The sequence below is a fragment of the Brienomyrus brachyistius genome, chromosome 12 (genome assembly GCF_023856365.1).
Source record: "Brienomyrus brachyistius isolate T26 chromosome 12, BBRACH_0.4, whole genome shotgun sequence".
In the NCBI taxonomy this organism is placed as follows: Eukaryota; Metazoa; Chordata; class Actinopteri; order Osteoglossiformes; family Mormyridae; genus Brienomyrus; species Brienomyrus brachyistius.
The window spans coordinates 2,049,460-2,063,853 of record NC_064544.1 but is presented as its reverse complement, the minus strand read 5'-3'; the positions used below and the strand labels follow the sequence as shown (position 1 = coordinate 2,063,853).

General features: G+C 49.3%; 4 protein-coding genes across 8 annotated transcripts; 1 reads left to right on the top strand and 3 right to left on the bottom strand.

The window, feature by feature from the left end:
• Positions 1-210: 210 nt before the first annotated feature.
• On the bottom strand, positions 211-2,886 carry LOC125704712 (beta-crystallin A1-like). Its single transcript, XM_048970676.1, has 6 exons — positions 2,788-2,886; positions 2,088-2,171; positions 1,803-1,921; positions 1,467-1,608; positions 1,073-1,215; positions 211-689 (listed from the first exon to the last, which is right to left on the bottom strand). Exons 2-6 carry the CDS (start codon positions 2,148-2,150, stop codon positions 542-544), a joined length of 615 nt encoding a protein of 204 aa, XP_048826633.1. The 5' UTR covers positions 2,151-2,171; positions 2,788-2,886; the 3' UTR covers positions 211-541.
• LOC125704710 (beta-crystallin B2-like) lies at positions 2,787-6,391 on the top strand. Of its 4 annotated transcripts, none has more exons than XM_048970674.1 (7): positions 2,787-3,021; positions 3,862-3,970; positions 4,228-4,331; positions 4,570-4,688; positions 4,875-5,007; positions 5,089-5,231; positions 5,603-6,391. In XM_048970674.1, exons 2-7 carry the CDS (start codon positions 3,934-3,936, stop codon positions 5,772-5,774), a joined length of 708 nt encoding a protein of 235 aa, XP_048826631.1. In that variant the 5' UTR covers positions 2,787-3,021; positions 3,862-3,933; the 3' UTR covers positions 5,775-6,391. The 4 variants fall into 4 exon arrangements, with proteins under 4 accessions (XP_048826631.1, XP_048826630.1, XP_048826629.1 ...); XM_048970673.1 differs by having other exon boundaries at positions 3,859-3,970; XM_048970672.1 differs by having other exon boundaries at positions 2,787-3,073.
• An 800-nt stretch (positions 6,392-7,191) lies between these two features.
• LOC125704692 (GTPase IMAP family member 7-like) lies at positions 7,192-9,542 on the bottom strand. Its single transcript, XM_048970630.1, has 3 exons — positions 9,434-9,542; positions 8,405-9,274; positions 7,192-8,116 (listed from the first exon to the last, which is right to left on the bottom strand). Exons 1-3 carry the CDS (start codon positions 9,492-9,494, stop codon positions 7,755-7,757), a joined length of 1,293 nt encoding a protein of 430 aa, XP_048826587.1. The 5' UTR covers positions 9,495-9,542; the 3' UTR covers positions 7,192-7,754.
• Positions 9,543-10,218: 676 nt separating this feature from the next.
• Positions 10,219-14,184, bottom strand: LOC125704668 (zinc finger protein 497-like). 2 transcript variants are annotated; one of them, XM_048970586.1, is made up of 3 exons: positions 13,024-14,184; positions 10,631-12,494; positions 10,219-10,302 (listed from the first exon to the last, which is right to left on the bottom strand). In XM_048970586.1, the coding sequence occupies exons 1-2, from the start codon at positions 13,559-13,561 to the stop codon at positions 10,669-10,671; spliced, it is 2,364 nt and encodes a 787-aa protein (XP_048826543.1). In that variant the 5' UTR covers positions 13,562-14,184; the 3' UTR covers positions 10,219-10,302; positions 10,631-10,668. The 2 variants fall into 2 exon arrangements, with proteins under 2 accessions (XP_048826543.1, XP_048826542.1); XM_048970585.1 differs by lacking the exon at positions 10,219-10,302 and having other exon boundaries at positions 10,407-12,494.
• Between the last annotated feature and the right edge of the window lie 210 nt (positions 14,185-14,394).

Sequence of the window (14,394 nt, the reverse complement as noted above, 5' to 3'; positions counted from 1 at the left end):
CTTTTTGCAGGCGTAATGTTTGGTTTACTGTAACATTCCCTGTAGGACTGGATCACAGTCCCCCCCCCATGACAACAAACCTGGGACACACTTGGGGAAGAAGAGTATTCTAGTATTCAGCTGTCCCTGGACCAGTGACTGGGCATTTCATGCTGGGAATAAATGTAAATGTAAATGTGGAAAATTAAAGAGGGAAAAACACATCAATGCAGGGGATAAATCAATTACACTTTAATAGCACATCCCTGAAACTCCTCAGTTAAGAGGGTTTCCCAGCTGTTCCTTCAGACCTGACATCCCCCCCACTAACCTGTAATTGTGGGGGGGGGGGGGTTGCAATACAAGGGACACTGTTTGGCTAGTATTAGTAACTAATATACTGGGCTGGATATATGGGTCTGGGGTGTACGTGTGTCATGGTGTCTGAGCACTCATTGTAGGGGTCGTCACTGTGGGCGTCGTCACTGTGTGAGCAATGAGCAGGTTTGTGGGAGGAGCCTGTGTCCGCCTGGCTGTCAGTGGGCTGGTACCGGCGCTCCTCTCAGTGCTGGATCCTGCGGATGGACTGGATCTGGGGCGTCTGGCTGTGGGAACCCCAGTCCCTCCAGTGTTGGTAGTCGCCGCAGTGCCGCTCACACTCCATGATATACTGCTGCCCCCTGTAGCCCGGGTACTGGTAGCACACGAATCTGCGGATGGACAGAGACAAGTCTCCTGAAGGGGCACTGCAGTCAGGGGGGCTCTGATTGGCTTGGAGTGACAGGGACGTTGCGTCTGATTGGCAGCAGCCGGGGCTGGCAGGACAAAAGCAATCCTGGGCCTTATTAGGAGCTTCGGGACTGTGTCATGTGACCAGAGTCCATCAACAGGACTAATGTCATGTGACCAGAGCTTTGGGGAGCAACCAACAGAGGGATGTAGAGCTTTGGAAGTTTATACAAAGATACTGTGCTGTCGTATTCTTGACAGTGCATCAGCTAAACTGGCAAATGGATGTAAACATGCTCTGGAAGGACCTAACTGTCCATGTGTAATGCTGCGGGTGGCCATGAGGAGGCGTCGGCCCACTCACGCTCCACACTGCACGTGCATGGATCCGACTTCGTGGTTGCACCAGCCCATGGCCTGTAGGGAAGGGTAGTCGTCACACAGCTCGGCACTGCGGCCCATGAAGTTTTCCTTCTCGAAGATCATCATGCGGCTGCACCGGTGGGACTGCATGCAGGGAAGGCGAGAGAAGGCATGACGGACGGCCATTGTTGGAGGAAGAAAAGCACATGCGCACACAGGTGGGAGGAGACATCAACTTGCTTAGACAGTCAAGCGCCAGGCGGGCATGGCAGCGATTTGAAACCAGATGGTTATTGGTTTAATCCAAAAAAGAAACTGCCGTTCGGTCTTGAAGCAACACACTCAAAACAACAGAAACGCGCTAAAGCGACTAAAACCATAAGGCAGCTACTGACTGCACAGTAGATGGGGCGGAATGACATCATCCTCTCCACGTGGTAGGACAGATTCCCGCTATAGGCGTCCCAGTGGGGGTACTCTCCTCTCTCCAGCACAAACTGCTGGCCCTGGAAGTCATGGTGCTCAAAGCCCACCCAGCTTCGGAGAAAGATGGAAAGAAGCAATAAGAAAAAAAGACAAAGGATGAGATCAGCACACCATCTACGCATCTACGTATGGACGGACCGCACAGAAACAAAATAAGTTGCCTGCGTGGAAACTTGGGGATAGATAGTCGTGTATCGAGTTTGCGGAGGCCTACAGTGGTCCTTATCCCGTGGGCAGACACTCACGCTCCACTCTCCACCCTGATGGAGCGGATGTTGTCAAAGCCACAGTCCTGGATGTTGCAGCACTCAGTGGTGAACTCCTGCCAACGGCCTTGGAAGTGTTCCTGCTCGAACACGGTCATCTGCGGAACGGGGGCGGGGGGTTATCGGCATAATAGGCAGCCCCCCCCCCCCCCCCCCCCGAATTAGCAGCATCGTGGAGGAAGTAAAACGATCCCAAGTGGGCCTCCCAAGAAAGGCTTTGCCCTGAAAACGTAGAACGGGCCCTGATATAGTTTAAATAAATACCCTGAAGAAAGGAGCAGTTCCCATTCCGAATCCCATCATGGAGGGTCTGACAGACTTCTGCATCTTCACAGCTGACGTGTATCTCTGAGAGACAGAGAAAATAATTACTTTTGCTTTTCGTAGATTTACGGTAACTCAATTCTTAAACTGCCGTTTGCCCTTATGAATGAGATCAATACCCGCCGCGTCTTTCAGCTACACTCCGTGTTTATTTACAGGTTCCCTCGCCGTTGGATGCTTTTGCCAGGTCATTCAAAATCATTTGCGCAGTATTAATTTTCTTGCCAAAGCGAAAATACAATTATTTTATTGTTTCCGGTAAAAACACTCTGCACGACATTGTTTTCTATCCCCACAGAAGTTGCAAAGTGCTCTTATTATTTTCTTCTTATTACTTTTGTTCGTAGGTAACAGGTAAGGTCAGCATACATGGGCTATTTTCCAAAAAGGCAAATACCAAAATAATAGAAATCAACCCGAATCGGCTTATTAACATTTCTTGATCCCACGACAAAATTTACAGATACTCGTTAAAATAACCGTAAGAAATAAATACATGTACTAATTATATACATTTTACAAACGTGATCCAAAATATTACTTGTTTCCCTGTTAACGTCACATGTTTAATTAATTCGTAACTTGAGCAGTTTTTCTTTCCCTGCATTTACAATGGGATTTAAGTGGAATGGCCTCTTACCGAGTAACACGGCAACGAGAGTTTGCACTATAGCGCCTTGTTTGCTATGGGAATCTGGCGCTCGGGTTTTATACTGACAGCCGCATTGTGTGCGCGCCGACATGCGCGTCCGTGACGCTGTAGGAAAAATATGACTGATTCAGCAGCGTAACAGGCCCATTCTGCACGTCCCGACCAACGCCGACGTTTTTGTGTCAATGGGGAGAACGACAAAGGGATAAGTCCGTTATAAAAGTACATGTCAGCAGAGTCTCCTGTCGTGGGCAGCACAAAAGGCTGGACATAGGCGAGGAATTTGGGAATTAACCGTTTGTACCCATGGCTGCAAATTACCGAACTGAGTGTATGCACTCCAAATTTGTACCTTTGCTTGTCAGTGGGGCTGTACTCTTGTAATGGTACCGTTTAAGTAGGAGGAACGTCCCAACGATGCAAACAGCATTAATGTACCATCAGCGGTACTGAAATGAGTCTGTTTGTGTACCTTAAAAGATACAATTATCTAGACCTAGGGTACACTTGGCAGGCACTTGAGGGTACTGCCTCGGTGATAAGCAAAGGTACAACTTTTTACCTGTGCAGGGAATGAATATCAGTGTTTAACTGTGAGTTTGTCAATGTAGCCTAGTTTTGGGAGTTTTTCCATCATTTTATACTGCATTTTTGTTAATTTGCACATTCCATAGCTACCTCATCCCCATGTAGCGCTACCTATTTATTGCTTATTTATTTTACTCCTTTGTTGTGTGTCCTACGCACCTGTGACTGCGGCACAATAACTCATTGTTTTCCAAGTATGTGTGACAAGAAACATTGGAACTTGAACTTGGAAGCTTGTGACCTCAGTGTCCAGCTGTTCTGCGTCTGAGAGGTTGTAGCCTCTCCCTTAATGGCATAAATACGTGAATAAGTGAACATGTGAAACAAGTAGCAAGTTCACATGAAACTAAAGAAGCTTCGGACTGGCAGCACTGCATGTCTGCGATAGTGCTGAAGGCTGTTTGCTTCTCGCTCTTCCTGACGGTGTTTGATGACGGAGGGTTTTCCATTATTCGGCTCCCGTGGTCTCAGCAGGTTTTGCCTCTCCGCCTGTAATCCCGTCACGGGGTGAACCAGCGTATATAAACGACGGGAGTGAGGTGGGCGATGTGCACAGATACAGAAATCAGCTCCACACGTAGCGGTAAGAAACGCGGAGGGGGGGGGGGGGGGGGCAAGAGAAGTGGGACAAGTTCAGTTATTAGGAAATAGGGACAGAAACAGCCTGTGCTTGTGGTTAAATCACAACTTGACTTTTAGTAGTAGTGTAAGCAGAAGTTAATCTAGTCAACAGGCAGGATGCTTGGGAAAATAATCTATGAAATATCAGTAATCATCAGCAATTTTGCTGCATTTTCTCCTCTGTTACTATTTATGTATCCATGTGTCCCTGTTTCTCAGTCATCATGTCTACTAGCGGAGAGAAGTCCACCAAGACCCCCTCCCAGACTGATGGGAAGACTGCCCCAGGGAAGACATCCAATACCGGCACGATGGCCTACAAGGTAAAGTGGAACAAATACACAGGAAATGCAGAAATAAAAAGCACACATACAAAACATGACCAACGTGGTGAAACATCGCAAAAAAACTCCTGCAGGAGCTTTATAAAGTCTACAAGTGACTGTGAGTGTGAGTAGGTGTTAACCCTACTCGTGTAGACATATAGTCGAGAGAATGTTAGCTTAAGCGACGTGATAGGTCGTAATAATCCAATGTCCCGGCAACTATTTTCTCTTGCAGATGTGTGTTTTCGACCAGGAGAATTTCCAGGGCAGGTGTATGGAGATTACTGGAGAGTGCATGAACGTCTGCGAGGGGGCCATCGACAGAGTGCGCTCTCTGCGTGTTGACTGTGGCCCGTGAGTCTCTGCGTACAGTCACGGTGATAAGATGTCCCTTCGCGGGTTTGGGGGCCGATGGAATTTGCCAAGCCATCGATGTACCAATGACTGCACCTATCCCTACGGTGCAAGCCAATGCAGAGATTCGTGGCCTCGCTGGGGCCTTAGTTGACAATGATGCCCCGTTGCTCTCTGTGCACCCAGCTTTGTCGGCTACGAGCAGATGAACTTCTGTGGTGAGATGTACGTCCTAGAGAAGGGGGAGTACCCTCGCTGGGACTCATGGAGCAACAACTACAGGAATGACTTCCTCATGTCCTTCAGACCTGTCAGAATGGTAGTGCTTTGCATATTTACATGTAATTTTCTGATCATTTGTACACTGTCCACTGTATTTACTTGCTGGGGCTTCTCTCAGGACCCGGAGAAGCACAAGATCTGCCTGTACGAGGTCGGGGAGTTCAAGGGGCGGAAGATGGAGATCGTGGATGATGACGTGCCCAGCCTGTTTGCGTACGGCTTCACCGACAGAGTCGGTAGCATCATGGTGAGCTGTGGGACGTAAGTGACAGGAGAATCTGCTGTAGGGACTGAAACACACAAAAAAATGCCAGTTATCGATGGATGAAACTGAAGAGCAAATCTCCAAAACTAAGTCAGTCCACATTTTTTATTTGTTTTTTGAGGCTTCCTCACCGTACGTGACAGCAACCGGGAACCAAAACTCGCTCAGTCCTCATGTAACCCAACGGAGAACTTTCATTACGAAGTTTTGAAGACTCACTGAATCGACAGAAAGTCACTTGAAAATGCCTCCTGTGGACTGAGCGTGTTTTAGAAACTTGCTGTTGAGTTAACAGGTTACATTCCAAACATGTCACCGCCGGCACATGACATGGAGTGGTAGGGTTATACTCTCTCTTTCTCGGCAGCTTTGTGGGTTACCAGTACCCCGGTTACCGTGGCAGCCAGTACCTGCTGGAGAAGGGTGACTACACACACTTCAATGAGTATGGTGCCCGCCATCCCCAGATGCAGTCCATCAGGCGCATCCGTGACATGCAGTTCCACCCACACGGCTCCTACGTTATGGCCAACAAGTGAGGGGCAAAGAGAGCGAGAAAGACAGAGGAGGGGGAAGAGGGAAAGGGGAGGAGCAAACGGGAGAGGAGGAGCCTAGTTTAACGATGAGGCCTGTACTGTAGGTCAGGCGCCCGATTGGGACACTACAGGGGAGCATAGAGACTTATTGCTATTTTTCAATGTTTTTTCTTTTATTTAAAAATATAAATTGGAGAAATAAATAAAACAAGCATTTCAGAGATATTGCTTTAGTATATATTACTTTGTCTACATCTACAAATGTTGGTGAAACCATGGAATATAAACATAATGAGGTAATTAGATAACAACTAAACTAAAATATCTCTGAAATGATGGACCATCCCTCTGCTCTTCTCTTTCTCTCTCAGCTTCTCTCTTTCCCAAATTTGCTGTTATCTTTTATTTCCCTTTTTCTGTTAATCCCCATTTCCTGGATCCCAGCATGGAAACACACCGATAAGAACAAACTAATAGCCAGTCACCTAGTTAATGAAATGCCTTGCGATGGAGTCTGATGTCCCATAAAGTAAATACCTCCTGTTGAACCATTAAAAAGGAATAAATTGAAATTAACACACCAGTGTACAAATTTCTTGAAATAAAAACACTTGATTTCAGCTCAGCTCTTGCGGGTCTTTTTGACTGCAGACACCATAATTGTCCTTATATCAGATCTCTTGTCTTCCTGCCTATGCAGCCTGGACATTCTCACTCTCTTTAATTTGTTTACTCATCATTGATGATCTTCTGCACCAGAGTTTCTCAATCCAGTCCCCACGGACCCCTAGACCTTCTACATTTCTGCTCCCTCCCTGAGGACTGGGTTGAGTAACACTGTTCAACACTGCACTCTAACTACACTTTTATATGCGAGTAAAAAGGAAACCATTTCCCTAGAGGGAAAAGAAATAGACTCAGTATTTTTACAGCCTTCCAAAAGAAAACAAATACATAAATGTTAAAGAATAAAAATATAGTTTTGGTTACCAACACCGGTATGTAAGTAGTTTTAAGGTTTATTAAATTTACATATGCATGGAAAACGTGATTAAAGTTCTCCATCATATCTAATGTTGGAAGTGGAATTGGTGCTCGAAAGGCTTTGGGTGGTGGGGGGGGGGGGTGTTTATAATCATTGTGTAAAGATGAAATTACCATTGGATGCCACCACCTGCTGGTTGGGTTTTTGGGTCCTGCCCCCATTGTCCGCCACGTTCTTGCAGTCTGCATGTTCTGCCCGTGTTGTCCGGCGATCCTCTGTGAGTATGTGTGTATTTCCCCACCATATGCTACCTGCACAGGCTCTAATGTTAACAAAATATACAATCATCAAATTTAACGGATACGTATTTGTTTTAAAACTGTTCAAATCCTGTTAAAGAAAACTCAATATATATTCTGAACATACAACACACAATTTCTTCAAAGCGTTGCAAAAACTTTATTTTAGCAGATGTGATTGTCCAACGCAACGTCCAAGTCGGGTAAATAGTGCATTGAAACAACCCAGAGACACTGGGGATCTTATACATGCAGAGTAAGCGCTCTGTATTCTCAGCTGCACCCTCTACAGCAAAGACATCTAATGTATTAACAGCTTAAACATTTTTCCTCTTGTTTTGGCCCTTAGGTGGCCAAAAATGCATAAACAAACTGTCATATGATAAATGCAGAGAAAGGGCTTTTTGAGTGATTGTTCTTTCGGAACTTCAGCTCAGATTGTCGTTTACGTTCCGGTTTCTGAATCCTTTTTCCGGCTGAAGCGAAACATCGAGGTACATTGTAGCTGTAGAACATACAGTAGCTACTGTCAACTGTCATATACTTAATTTATCAATGCATTGGGTGCATTATCACAAATAGAAGGGTTTTTCTCGATGTTTTGATTTATGTGTATGTAACTAGCGTGACTGCAGGGTACGGAATGCACCGGAAATCCATCCACCTGTACGCTTTGTCAGCAAAACGTCTGACGTGCGTTCAGAGGCTGTAACCTATTTCCGATGTATCCCTCTCTTCCCACACTCCCAGCCTCGTCCTGAGAAAGGTGACCACCTGACCCCCAGTTACTCCACCAATGACTGCCCCCGCTGTAGCCCCCCTGGCCATGCCCTTCAGGGCCCCGGCGATGACCCCCACTACGGCCCCCACTCCGACTCCCAGGGCCACCACTGCAAGTCCACCATAGCGGCCAAGGCTGCAGGTCGAGGGGCGAAATCCCCTCCCCGTGTCCCCGGCTCGGCACTCCCCAGCCCTGGGGCCTCCTGGCCGCTTCTGCACTGGGGTGAGCAGATCAACGGCTCCCCCTAGTGGCCTCTCTGCTGGGCCTTCTCTCCAGATCACTGTGGGCAACACAGCAACGAGAACCACAGGCTTAGCACAGATGCTAACGTCACAAACATTTACATTTTTCATTTAATGTAAGCTGCTGTTAATCCTTAAAGTTTTTTTTTTTTTTAAAGAAATCACTATAAGTAAAATGTGTGTGTTTAGTCTTGTCTCTTTAGTGCTGTTTACAAGAATCCTTAATGCTATACAGCTTCATCATTATTGCCAGTGGCTGTTATTGCAGTGCGATGGCACCAGTGGCAGCCAAAGCTCTGGGTGATTAGCACGGTAACAGGACTCACCGTGGGGGGGCTCCTTTCTGGCCTCTCTCTCTCTCGTCAGCCCCCTCTCCTCTCCTCCTTTTCCCATCTCCTCTCTCAGCTCCCTTTCTCTTCTCCTCCATGTCTCTTCAAAGTCACGTTTCAACTCCTCTTCCTTCTCCTTCACCTTCTGCTCGCACCTCCACCTCATCTCCTCCATCTCCCTCTCCATCTCCCCCAGCCTCTCCCTCAGCCTGCCCTCACCTGCGGGCCTCCCTGGGTCCCTCTCTGCTCCGGGAGAAGGGTCAATCCTGAAGTGCCAGCCGTCATTGGCCACCGTCATCTCGTCAATCCTGTCCAGCAGCTCTGTGACCTGGTCCTCCCGCCATGGCTTCCTGTCAGACAGGAAGTGACATCGGCCCCCGCACCGCTCCAGCAGCCCCTGAAGGTGGGCCCCCCTCCCCTTCACCTGCTCCTCTAGGGCCTCCCTGCCAATCTTGCCTCCCTTAGTAAAGAGCACTAGGGCGTGGCTCCAAATCCTCTCCCCGAAGAGCCTCAGACAGCCCTCAGCGGCCCGTTTCTGCGTCTCCGTGAACAGGCTCCACGTGGCTGGGATGACCAGCAGGATGGCATGCGGTCCGGAGGGACACATCGTCATGCTGCGCACCAGCTCTCCATGAAGGCTCTCAGGGACGTCCAGTGTGGAGCCGTCCCACCCGGGCGTGTCCACCACGCTGACCTGCCTCCCATCCTTCTCGGCTCTCTTCCGCACGCACACCTGCGTCTCTCTCCCGCACTCAAACTCCTCTCGGCCCAGGATGACATTGCCCGCTAAGCTCTTACCGGCCCCCCTCTCCCCAAGTAGGACAATTCGCAGCTGGGACAGCCGGTAAAACTTGGGAGGCTTCCTCCCTGGTGGGTTCAAAAGATCGGCATCAGTAAATTCAACTGTTCTTCAGATTCTCTCCAGTAGCACAATAAACCTCGTATTGAAAATGAACCCATTGATACAATCTTCATCATTTACAGGTCAACAGCGCCCTCTGCTGGAAAAAAGGATAATCAACTCACTGACAAGAAAGGGCGATCGACTTCCTGGTTCTTTTCCCGGCGGCCGTTTCCGAGTAAACATATTTACTTTCTTTTGAGAAGGTACTGCTGCCCTCCGCTCCCGTTTTACTTCGTCTTGTTTTTCTCCGTAGCCCACTGCCTGGAGTGGCAGATAGTTAAAACTAAGGCTTCTTCCCCGAGAGCAAACCGATGTGATTGATGAGAGATTTAGCCCGGTGTTTTGTGGCGGAGTCGAATAAGGAGGGCGGAACGCAGTACTGAGGAGTGCAAAGTCCAGCTTGGCCCTAAGAGTGAATCAGCACGCGCACTTAATTTCATGAAAATTATACATCTGTGAGATGTTAAGGCATAATGTATAAAACTAGCACTGAAAGGGCAACAATTTATGCACTAATGTACTTAATTCACAGCTGAACATCTCAAAGTGCAACTTAATTATTCTGGATTGAGCAAACAGGTTCATACAGAAACTAACTCCTGTGGGAAAAAATATCTGTCGGGACGGAGTATCAGTTTTGCCCAAATTATCTGTCGTTTCCTCAGAAGCTAAAGGATAGCAGACTCCAACTTTTCCTTGTGTCCAAACTGTCTCCTTTGACAGGAAGGTGGAAGGACAGATGGTGTCCAAATTCTACTCCATCCTGAATAATGAGGTCCACCTTCTCAACAGTGGGCTGCACAGCTGAGGAGCAGGTTCAGACGGTCCTTGGTGCTTCTGATGTCCATGCATGTCCATCTCAGAGGACATTAAACCAACTCTTTCACCCTTTGCCATTTTGTTGCACCTTCACTAATTTATACACCTCTCACACTTGCAAGGCATGTAAACCTTCCTCAGATCTTCCACCTGTGATGTCATTTATTTATTACTGTGCATGGGAGACACACACACACACACACACACACACACACACACACACACACACACACACACACCTGTAATGATGCTGGACAACAAAAATCCATTCTGGGGTATCAATAAAACTCTGTTTTTATCGTAAAACTTACTCATGGTAGGAAAAGCAACTTAAAAGAAAATAAATGAGATTCAAACAATTTTACACTTTTCTGCGACAGGAGAATGTCTAGGAACGTGTGGCATGATTTTAGATTTAGTCCCACATTACATTTAAACACAAATCTTATTCTTTCAACAAAAAAAAAATAAAAACAAATAAATAGAAACCTGGGAATCACCTGTAAACTGGCTTGTCAGGGAGATAATTTACAGTGGTTTACGCTTGTGCTTCGGTGGAGGACCTCGTGTTCCCTTTGGATGCGCCAGGCAGAACTGACGCACACGGTTTAGCGCTAGAGCACGCCACAGACGGATCGACTGGGAAGTGGGCCTTCAGCGCTGCCCTTCTGCGGACTTTCCCCCTCGGCGTTTTTGGGGTGACTCCTATTTGCATCTTCAGCGGCGTCGGCGTCTGAGCCTGAGGCAGCTTCAACACGGTTGTCACAGGTGTTAGAACCGTTCCGGGCTGTAATACAGAGAAGGAGACACCCTGATCGGCCAGCACAAAGACGACGGGACTCAGGAACTTCGCCCCCTGCTGCTCGTCTGCCGACACCGTCCCCGGTCGCATGCCTGGGTCCGGCTCGCAGCCCGGAGCCAGACTTCGAGGCAGAATCTTAGGGAACCTGGAGAGTCCGTCGAGCTGTGGGTCCGAGCTCTCGGGCGGAGCGCCGTGGACGGAACGTTTGTGGGCCTCGAGCAGTGGCAGGTTCTCAAAGTGAGCCTGGCACCGGTCGCATTTTGAAGGCTCGGCGGCGAGGTGCACTCTCCTCCTGTGGCTCCGCATCTCACGGGCGCGGATGAAGCGGCGCTGGCACACGTCGCAGGCATATGGCCTCTCGCCCGTGTGCGTCAGCCGGTGCGACGCCAGGTGGTGCGGCCGTCGGAAGGCGCGCTCGCAGTCCGGGCAGCGGTAGGGCCTCTCGCCGCTGTGCGCCCTGCGGTGCAGCTTTACCTCGTACTCCGTCTTGAAGTGCTTCCCGCATTCGGGGCAGCCGTGCGTCCGTTGCAGCCCATGCCGCACCTTGTGGCCTTTCAGCTCGCCAGCAGTGCGGAAGGCCAGCGGGCACTGGTCGCAGGAAAAGGGCCGCGCATCCGAATGCGTCACCAGATGGCGCTTGAGGTGCTTTGAGCAGCGGAAGGTTTTGGGGCACTGCGGGCAGGGGTGTGGCCGCTCGCGCTGGTGGGTGATGCGATGGACGCTGAGTGCGCCGGCGTGCCGGAACCTCTTGTGGCACTGCGGGCACTCGTAAGGCCGCTCGCCAGTGTGCGTCCGCTCGTGACTGGCGACTTGGCTCACACTGGAGAAGGCTTTCCCGCAGTGCGTACACATGCAGAGCTTTGGCGCTGCTGCCACCCCGTGCCGGTCCCGCTCCCGCTCCCCACCGTCGTGCGTCCGCATGTGGCTCTTAAGGCCATCGGACCTGAAGAAGCGCCGGGGGCACCGCGGGCAGCTGTACGGCCGCACACCGCTGTGCAGGCGCCGGTGCTTGCTGACGGACTCCGGGCGTGTGAAGTGCAGGTGGCACATGTCACAGGCGTAGGGCTTCTGCCCGCTGTGGCTGTGCAGGTGCGACACCAGGCCCTTCCGCTGCTTGAAGGTGCGACCGCAGTTGGGGCAGGCGTGTCCTGTGGCCCCCGCCTCCGCTCCACCCCCTTCGCTGTGCTTCCTCATGTGTCGGCGGAGGACCCACTCCTTCCCGAAGCTCCTCCCACACTGGACACAACTGTGGACACCGTTCTCCCCCTGTCCACTGCCCAGCTCCAGGCCCTGCTGAGGGGGTACAGCAGCCTTCAGAGCGCCTCCCTCTGGTGGGACCGAGTTCTCCCCTGCTCCTTCGGCCGGCCATGGATCTGGGTATGGATGATGGTCAGGATCGGGGCCCTCCAGCTCTCCTTCCCTCTTCTCTGCACCGTGTGGCTGGTCCTCAATGGCAGTAGTAGCTACCGTGAGCTCGTAATCCACAGACGGGTCGGCCACGACAAAGCAAGCTGCCTCTGGAACCTGCCTGATCTCTATAGCGGCCTTTTCCTGAGCCAGACCTACGGTACAAAAGCCACAAACGTTAGGAATCATCACCTGCAAAGGCTAATTTGACATTGTCATCCGTAGACACCATATTCAACATCGGTTAAACCCCAGAAATGCTGGTTTCACAGGGTGATAAGATGCCCCCCCTCCACAACCCACCCAAATGAAAAATAATAGCTGTAACCAGGGGCGCAGCTAGCAATTTTGGGCCCTATGACAAAATATGAGGTTGGGCCCCCCTACCACACCCATTCAGATCTCTGGGGGCCCCTAAAGGGCGTGGGCCCTTAGAATTGTCCCAACTTTCCCCCCCTTAGCGGCGCCCCTGGCTGTAACAACCGTAATTGTAATGATCATGCAGTAGCCCAGTAATACAAAGTAAAGCCCAGTACAGCTCCCTTCTATAAATGACAATAAAGTTTAATCTAACCCATATCTAACGCTGCTGCTAAGTACAACAGGTAATTTGATCATGCTCATAACATGAAAAGCCAACAATCATGACTAAATTCAAAGTACCTGTCCCAAAATAAAGCATACCTTTGTCGTTGTTGTCACTCTCCACCTCTCCGAAGTCGTACGCGATGGGCTGGTGATCAGTGGCTGATTCACCGCTATCAACTTCCACACCAAAACCTTTATCTTGCAAACGATGTTCAGCCGAGACGTTCTGCATCTCGCAATCTTTAGCAGCGGCCTCGTCGTGAAAATGGGTGACATTGTCCTTCACCCAGGTAGTAATCTCGGCGGCAATATCTTTTAGGATGCAGTTCATGCAAGAGTGCAAACGCGTTTGGAAATCCAGCAGATAGCAGTCCTCTTCACCAGTGTCTAAAGATTTCTCCGTTCTATCCAGAACAGGCTGATTCACATCTGGCAACTGCGAATGTCTTTCCAGACCTTTAAGTTTCTCTGACAGCCGTCTGCTCTCGGCTTCTTTACTGGAGGTTTCGCCGTGAAACCGAGCGAACCTGCTTCTCACCAGGTTAGTTATCTCACCAGTCGCTCTTTTCAGGAGCAAATCCATGCACATGTTTAGATGTAACTGAAAGGTCAATAGAAACGCGCGTTCTCCCATTATTTATTTATTATCTTCACTTTATATTCCGGGATCTGGCAGTGTAGGCTATTAATATTTTGGGATCGGCAATAAATACACTCCAAGCACCCATTTCCACATGTACGTCTTCTTCGCTGACATTCTCGCTGGCAATATTGGAAACGCACCGACTTCACTCCGCCACTGCCACCTATCGGACGGGAATATAAATCGAGAACGCACTTACTCCCACATACTGTCCAGGATGTTTCATATTTAAACGAAGGTTCAGCTAATTGCATTAATCGGAAATTTCAAACGAAATATGTAACCACAACGAGACGTAAACATATCTACTAATCGGCGCCTTAAATCCTAGCAGTAAACTAGATCTGGTGCTGTCAGAAACGATAACACTGTATTCCCCGGACAGTCCTGTTATTTGGTCGGCTTATTCATAGAAAATTCGTTCCATTTGCTCCACCAAGTACACACTACCACGCTTAGCGCATGTTTCCTATGGTGCCCCGTCCCTCCAATAAGCCGACTGCAGCGCGCTTAATGTCCCACTATCCATACTTCGACAAATACCGCAAGGAACGGTCTTCGGCTAAGCATGTGGACCACAATGCACCGCACCAGTGACGACTAATATTTACATCGGACACGAGGAAGTCTGAGGCGTATCAGAACGCAGCACGCCTGTCACGACAGTGGATTTGAGTCGCGCATGCGTTGTCGATCGGACTCAACTTAAAATATTAAAGTAATTAAAGACTTTAGACCATCTGTCAAACCTGCACCCTTACCAATTTCTTTGCATACATTTTCATAAAATGGGTGATTACCTTTGATTGTCTGTATTGATACTG

Coding starts and splice junctions, on each gene's coding strand:
- LOC125704692 (XM_048970630.1), bottom strand. CDS start 9,494: ATGTTTACTCGGAAACGGCCGCCGGGAAAAGAACCAGGAAGTCGATCG. Junction 9,275..9,433: donor TCGATCGCCCTTTCTTGTCA/GTGAGTTGATTA, acceptor TGAACCCACCAG/GGAGGAAGCCTCCCAAGTTT. Junction 8,117..8,404: donor CAGAAAGGAGCCCCCCCACG/GTGAGTCCTGTT, acceptor TGTTGCCCACAG/TGATCTGGAGAGAAGGCCCA.
- LOC125704712 (XM_048970676.1), bottom strand. CDS start 2,150: ATGCAGAAGTCTGTCAGACCCTCCATGATGGGATTCGGAATGGGAACT. Junction 1,922..2,087: donor GAACTGCTCCTTTCTTCAGG/GTATTTATTTAA, acceptor CCCGTTCCGCAG/ATGACCGTGTTCGAGCAGGA. Junction 1,609..1,802: donor ATCAGGGTGGAGAGTGGAGC/GTGAGTGTCTGC, acceptor CTTTCTCCGAAG/CTGGGTGGGCTTTGAGCACC.
- LOC125704710 (XM_048970674.1), top strand. CDS start 3,934: ATGTGCACAGATACAGAAATCAGCTCCACACGTAGCG. Junction 3,971..4,227: donor AATCAGCTCCACACGTAGCG/GTAAGAAACGCG, acceptor CCTGTTTCTCAG/TCATCATGTCTACTAGCGGA. Junction 4,332..4,569: donor CCGGCACGATGGCCTACAAG/GTAAAGTGGAAC, acceptor TTTCTCTTGCAG/ATGTGTGTTTTCGACCAGGA.
- LOC125704668 (XM_048970586.1), bottom strand. CDS start 13,561: ATGGGAGAACGCGCGTTTCTATTGACCTTTCAGTTACATCTAAACATG. Junction 12,495..13,023: donor GAGTGACAACAACGACAAAG/GTATGCTTTATT, acceptor TTTGTACCGTAG/GTCTGGCTCAGGAAAAGGCC.